The sequence below is a fragment of the Peromyscus eremicus genome, chromosome 15, assembly GCF_949786415.1.
Source record: "Peromyscus eremicus chromosome 15, PerEre_H2_v1, whole genome shotgun sequence".
NCBI lineage: Eukaryota > Metazoa > Chordata > Mammalia > Rodentia > Cricetidae > Peromyscus > Peromyscus eremicus.
Genome location: NC_081431.1, coordinates 44,074,473 through 44,086,052, shown reverse-complemented (window position 1 = coordinate 44,086,052; position 11,580 = coordinate 44,074,473). Strand labels below are relative to the sequence as shown.

At 38.7% G+C, this 11,580-nt stretch overlaps 2 protein-coding genes across 2 annotated transcripts in view; one reads left to right on the top strand and one right to left on the bottom strand.

Annotated features, from left to right (window-relative positions):
- Tpr (translocated promoter region, nuclear basket protein) overlaps positions 1-202 on the top strand; it is a 15,916-nt gene extending 15,714 nt beyond the window's left edge. Inside the window, exon 10 of the mRNA XM_059280182.1 lies at positions 57-202. Within this exon, the coding sequence (XP_059136165.1) occupies positions 57-202 (146 nt within the window). The remainder of the gene's footprint in view (positions 1-56) is intronic.
- Positions 203-419: 217 nt separating this feature from the next.
- The window catches only part of Hmcn1 (hemicentin 1), a 435,413-nt gene continuing 424,252 nt past the window's right edge, over positions 420-11,580 (bottom strand). The window contains exons 102-105 of the mRNA XM_059280181.1: positions 10,850-10,975; positions 8,843-8,971; positions 4,941-5,291; positions 420-619 (exon numbers count right to left, since the gene is read on the bottom strand). Coding sequence (XP_059136164.1) covers positions 420-619; positions 4,941-5,291; positions 8,843-8,971; positions 10,850-10,975 — 806 coding nt within the window. The remainder of the gene's footprint in view (positions 620-4,940; positions 5,292-8,842; positions 8,972-10,849; positions 10,976-11,580) is intronic.

Sequence of the window (11,580 nt, the reverse complement as noted above, 5' to 3'; positions counted from 1 at the left end):
TTTTCATCCTTTACCTCCAGCAGAACTAGTATATGGTTGTGAGTCTTCATTTGTAGGGTCAAAGAATGACGAGATTATTGCCATTTCACCACGGATAACCCTAGAAATAAATCTAATGAGAGAAAATAGAGTGGCCCCTCACATTGTAGTCAGTATACTAATTATTCCTCTCATTTTCCCTGCCACCCTAGTTAACTGGTGAAAAAGTGAAATTTTTTAAAAGATGTGTTCCCTTTAAGTGGGAAAGGTCTCGAATATGAACGGTGTTAATGATTCTTCAAGGAAGACCACCAAGTATGTGCCCCCATTATTTTCCTTCACTCAGCCACCTCCCTCTTGCTTTTCCTCCCTGCAAATGTATTGTTTAGCTACACATCTGACCAACGAGTATGAAAGAGGAGGAACAGCCAGGGGGATAGTTATTCACAAAATCTTCTCATGTTTTCCACATTGTTTTTAATGTCACACTGGAGCAATGAACATTCCAGCCTCTTCTCACCTTGGCATGTTTTCCCGTTGAGCATGAGTCGATAGCCTGGCGGACAGACACACTGGTAGCTTCCAATGGTGTTTTTACACTCATGTTGGCAAGTATCTCTGTTTTGACATTCATCAATATCTGTTCAGAAAGAAAACAGAGTGTACAATCATGCCAAATATAAGCAGAATCTGTGACAGAGCCATCAGTACCAGTGGCTGACATAAGATACATTTCCTGCTGATTTTACATTCACGCTCTTAAAAGTGCTTAGAGCTATTATACATCAAAGTCTGTTTTTAGTGAAATAAATATGAACTTTGTTACAATATGCACCACACTATGTTATAATGTATGAAAATTTCTTTATCATCTTATATGCACATATATGAGCTGAAGGCTCAACTTTGCCATTTTTTCTGTGGCGCTAAATTGCATTAAGATGACAGGGGTGACAGATTTGTATAGGATCCTAAACCACCAAAGAACTGACCTTGTGCTAGAAAGGTAAAATTTGCCTGGAGGTTTCTTTTTATATTAAATAGAAAAAGAGCTATCCATTTTAAAATGATTATTTTGTATGTACGAGTGTTTTGCCTACATGTATGTTTGTGTATCATGACTGTGCACTGTATATGGAGGCCAGAAGAGGGTATTGGGTCCCCTGAGACAGGAGTTATAAACTGTTGTGAGCTGCCTTGTGGATGCTGGGAATCAAATCCAGCTCCTTTGGAAGGGCAGCCAGCACTCATAACCATCTCTCTAGCTCCTGGTCTTTTTCATGTAAACTTTAGATGTCAGTCTCTCTCTCTCTGCATCTTCTCCCTACAACTTCTATAAATAGTTTTTCCATATGCAGGTATTTTCAGGTGGAAATGTTTCCATATTTGTGAGAAATACTTCTCAATCTCTTTATATAATGGCAAAGTGCTAGTGGTAAACACATGTCTACAGCTGTGCTAAGCTGGGCAGCCCCTTTAACGTCTCAAAGATCTCAGTCAATTCTTCTGCCAGAAGGAAACATGGAGACCACCTATTCTGCTTCATTGGGTTTGTTGGAAGATTCATGCACTGCAATAAATGGAAAAACATTTTATAAATCACAAGGGAGGTGCCAGCTATCATTAAAGTGAAAAATATCACACACACATTAAAAGTACAGTGAAAGTAGATGATAATCCAAATTCAACAATTGTTTTTGTATTCCAGTTGTGGTTTGGGTGGATCATCTCTTTCATGGTCCCTGAATGTACACTAACCAATGGAGCACTGAAGAATATGGCAAGAAGTAGGAACAGGAATGTAGAAGTGTAGAAATAAAGAAAAGACAAAGTGAGGCCTGGGAGATGTCTCAGAGCAACTGGATCTGTTCTTGTTGTGTGCTTTGCACATGCTGAAAATATAATTGTAATGATTCAAAATCTGTTAATGATACATATTCAGCAAATATTCACTTCCCATGTTTATGCATCATTTTAGCTAACCAAAGTATTCGTTTCATAATTTGTGTGAGTTATTTTTGTCTTTCCTCTTTAAATATTTGCTTTAATCTAAAACAACAACAGAATTTCAAATGTCTTTGAACTGCAAGTCATTAACATGGAGCTTCACAACATATGCATTTTAAAATGGCCAAGTGTGACTTCTGCTTTCAGAACTGAAACAAAGTTCATTATTTCTGTTAAGCCCTGGGATCAACTGTTTAAAAACTAAAATTTGCTCAAATCTCACAGGATTCCACAGTGTCAATTTAATCCTTTTGTGACTTGTCTGTCCCAGATGGTTAATTAAGGGCAGTCTTTGTTTGTTTTTAAGTTGCTTTTGTTAGATGATTCCAGAGCTGTCTGCAACCCCAGTGTGAATATCTTTATTAGCCCCAATAAAATGTTCAGCATATTATAGGAAATATCCAAGCCTCCTCATTGTCTCTTCAATAAGTGGAAAGATCCATAGGTTATTGAGTTATAAAAGCTTACTTTAGATTTTACATGACTGATATATTCATTCTAAAACAGTCCTGAACAATGTATGCCCATCAAAGGGAGATAATTTTGATGTACACAGTATTGGTGTAATACAAACATCAAGAAAGAAAAATATCACTTGACTCAGTATGAAGAAGCTACAGCTACAGGCCATGATGGGAAGGAGAGAGTTGGGCTGATAGACTCTATATGATGGAGCTGCAGCTACAGGCAATGATGGGAAGGAGGGAGTTGGGCTGATAGACTCTATATGATGGAGCTGCAGCTACAGGCAATGATGGGAAGGAGGGAGTTGGGTTACTAGACTCTATATGATAGAGCTGCTGCTATAGTCAATGATGGGAAGGAGGGAGTTGGGTTACTAGACTCTAAATGATGGAGCTGCAGCTACAGGCCATGATAGGAAGGAGGGAGTTGGGTTACTAGACTCTAAATGATGGAGCTGCAGCTACAGGCAATGATGGGAAGAAGGGAGTTGGGTTACTAGATTCTATATGATAGAGCTGCTGCTACAGGCAATGATGGAAAGGAGGGAGTTGGGTTACTAGACTCTAAATGATGGAGCTGCAGCTACAGGCAATGATGGGAAGGAGGGAGTTGGGTTACTAGACTCTATATGATGGAGCTGCAGCTACACGCAATGATGGGAAGGAGGGAGTTGGGTTACTAGACTCTATATGATAGAGCTGCAGCTACAGGCCATGATGGGAAGGAGGGAGTTGGGTTACTAGACTCTAAATGATGGAGCTGCAGCTACAGGCAATGATGGGAAGGAGGGAGTTGGGTTGTTAGTACGAGAACCTTTTTAAAACTACTCTTTACCTTCAGATGTTAGAGCACAGCAATTAGGTGGTACACGATGTGAGGGTGGGGTTTAGTTTATTTACAGCATGGGCAGGAGCAACAATTTTGAGGAAAGAGATAAAAATAGAACAGAAAAAAAAGAGTTTGTCCAAAATGAAGAAAAAGTGGGATGGTGCCTGGCTACAGAGTCCCACCAGTAAGAATAACTGTTCAGAAGACATTCTGAAAGACAATATGAAGAGTGAAACGTTTTGACTAGTGAGTGAAGAGTTAGATCAAAACTGTAGGCATGGAGGGCTGCCAATCACTCAGAATGATGTGAGATGCAGAGAATCAGTGGCTGTGGGGTATTTTCCACATTGGACCAAATGTAGGGCATTGTTAATAAACGGATTAAAGTTTGAGCATATGCCATTGACTGTGTCTACAGTTCTGGAAAGCTCATCACAGAACAAAGTTCATATAACCATAAAAATAAATTTTAAGTACACCAGGATAACTAGAAAGAAAAACATTGGAAAAAATACGAATGCAATAACAAAGTATGAGGCTCAAATTTTCAGAGGGTCTGGAGGATATAACTAAGCCCAGGCAATAGGACAATTTGGGTTCACCTAAAGTTGAACAAGGAAACATGTCAGAAAAGATAACAGGACAGAGAAGAGTGAAAAGAAGAAGAAACAATAATAATAAAAAAAAACAAATCAGAAGGAGAAGAAATCCTTAAAACACTAAGAAAGTTTAAATAGAAAGTGCATGCCACTAAGGATAAGCAATGTGTAGAACACATAAAGAGAGCTGTAAGGATGAATGGTCTGCTCCAACAGTCTTTGAATTTTTACAGGATTTCCCTCTTGTTTCCCTCTTTTCCTGTTTGCTTTCTTTAGTCATCTGACAAGCTAGTGGGGCCAATTGCTATTTGCTAATTCTTGATGCCTAGCTCATTGACATACAAACTGGATACCTACCGAAAGCTGAGTTAAATATATGGCAATGGGAATATTTACAACTTAGCTGAAAATAAGGTCTCAGATTTTCTAGGGGAAATTACAGTTAATGTTTGTAGAATTGAGTTACTGGCTTGTGAGTTTAGATAAAGATACTAAGCACACATATTTTGGAGCAACGCAAACAAATCTTACTCTGGATCACATTACCTTTCTACTCATAAACATACAAAATAATCTAACTGAGAAATTCCATGGTGAAACTAGGGACAACAGCCAACAGATGTTGGTTGTTATATAGAACAGCTGTCGGAGTCACTGACACTCTCATTTCTAAGCCACCAATTTTGCATCATACAAACGTACGATCTGGTCACTTCATAGTATGTGACAATATGTGTATCTTCCTAAAAACTCACATTATGGACCACACTGACGTTTAGATCTACCTAGGATTTAATCCAGTAACACTTTTCAAGAATAATCAGGAAGGGAAACTTAATATAACACAAAAGATTATCAGAATGCACACATACAAATACATCGCTTATTTAGATAAAGTTTGTAGTCTCTCAGGTGCCAGAACATATGTCTTAAAACTTCGAGTCAGTCCAGACTTGAGGTGAGATATAGTTCAGTGCCCCGAACACAGGTGCTAGAGACATGCTTAGACTCTGGACAAGAAGTGAGCTCACAGAAAGGAAAGGCAATATGGCTGACATTTACCTACACATGTGTCATGGTTTGCCTCAGAGCCTTCAGGGCACCTTTTCCTAATAGTCCTTCTAGTCCTGGAGAAAGATGCTCTGCTGTTTCTATACTCTGAGTAGGAGCTGTAGAGCTGTGAGTGCTGTCTGTAACGCTGCCGAGGCTGATAGTCACTTCTCACGGGGGAGAACCGGGCACGGTTATGGCTACTGTATTGAGTGCCATAACTCGACAGCCTCTCCAATCCAGCGCAAGATTTCCCATCCCCTAACAAATGCTGTCCTGGTGGACAGACACACTTGAAGCTGCCGGGGGTGTTGGAGCACTGATGTGCACAAGGTTTAGGTGCTTGCTCACATTCATTAATGTCTGCGCGTGTGCCATGATACATAAAAGAGAGAGAGAGAGAGAAAAAAGCATATATACACACAAAACAATCAGTCTGTGAAACAAACTAAAGACATTGTATTATTCTCAACAATGGTGCCAAGGCTAATCACCCAGTTATGAATACTTAGAAAGAATCCGTGCCTCTTCCTATGCACTGTTTCATACGTGCACATTTTATTTAAACATCCATAATCCAGCAGGTGCCCTGGGAAGCTGGACACTAGTTCCGGGCATCCATCTCCCCTTTCTTTTACTGTTATAGCTGTGAGACCCAATGAGATGTTTCAGCCTTGTCCCCTTGCCTTCAAGGTAAACCAAGCTTGGATGCGTATCACTTTGGGCTACGCCGACACACGTCTTTATAAGCAGCATGCAAGACTGTTGTTTACGTATTTCATCTTATTTTAGGCTAGCAATACAGTAATGGATTTAATTATGGAAATACTATAAACCCCACACTCAGCTTTCTGAATTAAACTGGGCAGGGACATGCTACAATAGTAAAAACGTTTCACCTTCCTTTGAGAGTAAAGATACAAAAAAGCGTGGAACCCAAATTATTTTTATAATTTATAATAAATTTATAATAATTTATAATAAAACAAAAATTATTTAAATGTCTCTGTGTATGTCCTAAGGAAATGATATATGCATATATCAAAATTTTTCTCTTTTTTGAAAAGATTTATTTTATTCTTAATTTTATTTCTCATGTGTATGTGTGTGTTTCTTCTGTGTGTTTGTGGGTGCCCTCAGGGTCCAGAAGAGAGTCTAGGTCCCCTGGAGCTGGAGCTGCAGGCATTTGCTAGCTGCTTGCTGTGGGTGCTGGGAACTGAACTTGGCTCCTCTGGAAGCCTCTTAACTGCTGAGCCATTTCTCCAGCCTTTCCTTTATCTCTTTTGACTAACAGATTCCTCAGATGTGTTTCTAGCTCTCCTGGTTGGTTCGCACTGTGGGAAACACTCATGTGTTTAGATCTAGTGTTTATGAATCTATAAAGATCTGTATGCTCATTTATTATTTTCTTATGTAAGTGAGCTTCGTCTTTCCACACTGATCACGGCCTTCATAACTTATTCCCTACCCAGCAGCAGCAGGGCTCATTGCCAAACAAAATTGCCTCACACCGCACCTCTCCTTGTCTTCCCATTACACAGTTTGGAGAAAATCTAAGCTCTTTGCTCTGGCCTCTGTCTTCTGCCCAGCTGTGCTCCAATAGCCCAGGCCCTGTGTCCATCTCTGAGCACGGCCAGTGTGTACCCATCTGCCGGGCTGTGGCATGTTTTCTCTTTAGTGCTTGTTTGAACCTTCACACACTGGCTGCCCCTTCACCCCACTCTCTGGAGAGGTGCTGCTCACCCTGGTCTGCATCATCCTCCCCCTAGCCCTCTTTGATGTTCTTAGATTGTTAATCACCATCTGACATTGTACTCGTATTTATCCTGGAAGTACCTTTCTCCCCATGGAAGGTAAACCCCATGAGGACAGAGACCTGCTCTACAGGGTTTAGAGTTAATTTCCCACAACTGAGAACATGACTCAGAACAAATTATGTGCTCAATAAACTCTGCTTGAAATAAAGAAGCGGTGAGTATTCATGCCTGGGGTCAAGTCTGGTCACTAACAGTAGAAACAAAAAGTGTCCTATAGTGAACTGTGCCTTGAGGACAGAGAAACCTGAATTTAAAAGTGGAAGGAATGGTAATTCTGTTGGTCCTCAGAGGGTTGAAACTGTATATGGAGTTTGCAGTCAGTCATCTCCACTAGTGCATCCGGATGCATGGATACATAACTACAAGCTTGCAGCTTTTCTGTTTTGAATTATTAATTTTGACTTAATAGTTAAGCCAAGCTCATTTTCCTCCTAGATATCAAGGGAACAAAGACACAGAATCACGTTTTACTGAGACAAAAGCTCATCATAGCTTGGAAAATTTTATAACGTTGTTTTTCTTTTTTCTTATATGTCAACAAATAAAGTGTTTCTTGGCAACTCATTCTGCAAGTTGAAAAACCACATGAAAATCAGGGATCAAAATGAAATCCTTTAATCCATCACTACAGTGGCAGGAAAACATTAGAAAATGTTTAAAACAAAAGTAATAATTTGTTTTAAAACCTATTCTGGAAAGCAAAAATTAAAATGAACATTTTAAACTCTTCAGGGAAATGACCTTTCTTTATTTCTCAGTAAAATGTTAGATATGCATCTACCGATCCATGTCCAGAACAAACTAACACTCCACTCCATACATCACTGTAACGGCTGTTCAAGAAATTCAGTGACAAGATCTAGACAGGCATTTCATGTTATAGAATATAAGCTATAATATCTAAACAGAAGAATAAAATGATGTGTTACACATTTATCCTATTAATATAATAGCTTATAAAAATGGTGCTGGCATGAACATTTGCTATGTGCAAAGTACTGTGCTAGGAGCAATATAAAAACAGAACTAATTGCTGTAAATTGTTTAATAGACAAACAAGACAACCAATTTTAAAAACAGATTATAAGACCCTAAAGCAAATATCAAAACCCCATTATTTAAAAGTCCATATAGTTTTTTTTTTACTTCACTTAAATAGTCTGATGATGAATGACTTAATAGTTCAGCTTCTTGATTATAGATACACAAATTTTTAAAAAGTACATGGTTACTCTGTGTGTGTGTGTGTACCCACATGTGAAAGACAGGGGGCGGGGATAAAGTGTCTACCTCTATCACTCTCTGCCATATTGCCTGAAAACTTTTAGGCTCATGGTTTTGGCTAGGCTGGCCAGTGAACTCCCAGTGTTCACCTGTTTCTGTTCCCTAATACTGAGTAAGTTATAGGCAAACAAGGCCATGTGCAGTTGGTTTTCTTTTCTTTCTTCTTCTTAATGTGGGTGCTGGGAATTCAAACTCAAAAACCTTTCCAGGCTTGCACGAGGAAGCACTCATATCCACTGACCCATCTTCCCAGCCCAGGGTTATCTTCCTATACATATCTCTCACCATCTGCCTTATTGGAAACAAATAGGCAATTGGAAGAATTGAATGAGATATTTTTAGTTCAGAGAATAGCATACAGTGAACATTAAATATTGTAGTCAATGTAATAATTACCAGTTCGCTTAAATTGTGCTAAGGTTTTAATATCTTATGCTTAAAATTTCATACTACATATAAATATATCCTGTACTGAATAAAATGTATCTATGTAAACATTTATGTCATGTGCCTAGAGAAGTAATAAGACAATCACGAGAATCAAGTTGCCATGGCTGTTATACTGGAAGTTCACTTTGATATATATGCATTACTTAGGAAACACTCAGCAAATGGCCATAATATTACTTGAAATGCCAATAGAAATTGAATTCAATGTGAAGTCTCTGAGGTAGTAACCAGACTATGTTACAACTTACTAGCCTACTTATACATCTGCTAGGTGTAACAATAGAGCATGACCATACGTGTCTGCTAAGGCCAGGTAACCCTATCAGCAGGTGAATTACTCTGGAAGGGTTTTTGTTAACTTACCAATACAAGGTCTTCCAACTCCTTGGGACCGATAACCCCTTGGGCATGCACACCGGTGGCTGCCTCGCATGTTCTCACATATTTGGTTATATCTGCACTCATGGGTCCCATCTTTGCACTCATCGATGTCTACAGACATGGAGGCAATAGAAAGCAGTATTTCTTCAAACCTGGAGTCATCATACTTAGAATTCACATTCTGCTGATTGTCAAAGGTCATGTTTCTCACTATGTTGTGGAGATTATATTAAATTCGGATTTAGGACTCAGGAGTCAGGAAACCTGGGTTCAACTCTCAGCACTGGCACTATTAACTGGCCCTCCCCACCCCCTTGCTTCGTACTGTGGAAAGAGTTTTGTTCTTTGTTTTTGGTTTTGCTTCTTCTCTGTACTTCAATTCCTTTGGCCATCTTATTTGTCCCAAGGGTCATTGTGTAGGCAGATTTGGAGCCATAGTGCTACACGGCTCCTGATCCCCAGTTCCACAGCTGCAGCTGCCAGCTGGACATCTCCACGTCCTCTCTGAACTGCACTGCAAAGCCAGCATGCCCACTTTTACCTTTACTCTCTTATTTATAGCAACAGCACTCCTTCGAAGTCAACCCTGGCTGCTAGTATCAGAGTCATCTTTAAGTTACTTTTGCAGCTAGGTAGTTTTGTAACCTTCCACTGAAGCCATAGATGTCTCCATTTACATTCTCACTGAGCCAGATTTTTGCTGATATTTCAGTTCATGTCATTTCTAATTATCTTAGACCTAATTATAGAGTTAATATTCTTACAAACAAGCACTGCTGGATGCTATGGTATGTGATGCTCAGAACAGGCTGCTACTCCACTGAAGGAAAATAGTTAGCTATATGCATAGTGTTAGAGCTACAAAGTGTTTGAAAGGTGATAGTCCAGTACTCGCCTCTAGAAATTCCTAGCTATACAAACCCCTCATGTACCTCAATTGTCAACAAGTGGTCAGTATTCTACATCTAGCTATTTCTTCTGAACACAGGGCTTTCTTGTCTTCTCTTTCCTACCGTCAGCACAAGTTAACAGTCCAGTCAACTTAAATTTAAATGTGCTCACTTCCACCATGCTTTTGATAGTCTTACATATGATCGCCTGATTGCTGTCTTGGTCGCGGCTCAATTTTATTTGCATCTTTTATGGTGTTTACATCTCCCCCCCCTAGTTTTGATAGGAGAGTAAGCCAAATTAATGCTCTGTTTTTATTTATTATTACATTTACTTATTGTGTGTGCGGAGGGAACTCACATGCCACCACACATATGGAAGTCTGACAGATCTCTCCTTCCACAGTGTGGGTCCCAGGGACTGAATTCAAGTGGTCTGGCTTGGCTACAGGAGTCTTTACCTGCTGACCTATCTTACTCACTCACTTTGTTTTTATTAATTGCTACAGTTTTTAGATCTACTAGTTTATGTAGGCTGGAACAGAATAGATAAACAAAGAATAAACTTAGAAGAAATATAACTTATTTTATATTCTAAGTTGCAAATTGATGACATCTGGTGACTTTGTAAGCTGTTACGGAATAGACGACAAGGAATAAAGTTGAGGTAAATAGAATTTATTTATTTTCTTCTCCTTGATTTAATATTTAAAGTAGTTCTAGAATAATTATATTTTAAAATAAGTCTATAAATAAACTTTTTCTTGACTTTGCTGTGAAGTTCTAAGCAGATATGCGAAATTTCAAGTTAGAAATGGCATGAGTTAATGCTAATCTATGTAGATATTAAACTTTGTAAAAAAAATGTTCGATGGACAGGAGCTCAAAATGGTCCTAAGTCTGCATAATGGGCTTCCATCTCCTTGTACACCATGATGTTGGGATTCTAGAGCTCAAGCATGCCAGGACTTAGAGGAACTGGTGGAAAAGGATTTTCTTCTTAACTCAGTTTCTGTCATCACCTTATTCTGGAATAGATACCTTCCTTAGCTTGGTGGTGTTAAAGAGTTCTCTGTCAGGGAAAGAGCATGGCACTCACCAATGCAGGTCCCGTTTTCAGCCTTGGTCATTCCATTTGGACAAAGATCAATGCACTTAAAGCCACCTCGGGTGTTCTTACAGTGTTGGTCTAGTCTGCACACGTTCTGTCTACATTCGTTCACATCTCGACAAAAGAACAAAGGTAATACAGATGAGGTAAATGATTGATTCCACTTCTCTAGAGAAAATAATCCTTAGGATTTTAAGGTAATTATAAATCAGTATACATGTGTATAACATAATTGCTGCATATGATAAAAGTGCTTAAGTCTAACAAGGTATATTAATTTATTTTACTTTAAATCAGAATGAGAAAGTATTATTTCACAGAGTTGGTAGCCATACTTATATATGATATAAACTTAATATGTATACATACATACATATACATGTATATATAAACTTAATGTGTATACACATATATGCATATATTTGCACACACATATATGAATGTATTATATATATATTATGTTGTAAGACCCTAGTGGTTTTATTCAAGTATGGAGCAGGGAATCTATAAAATGTCACTTAATTCTGCTTTTTGTACAGATTACAAGTATGGGCATAGCTTGGTACTTGAATAAGTCCTAAGACACAGCATGTACATTTAGATAATTCAACACTGAAAAATTAGAGAAGTCTGCAGAGATGGCTAAGTGGGTAAGAATGCTTGATACACAAACGTAAGGACTGGGGCTTGAATTTCCAGAACCCATGTAAGAACCTGGG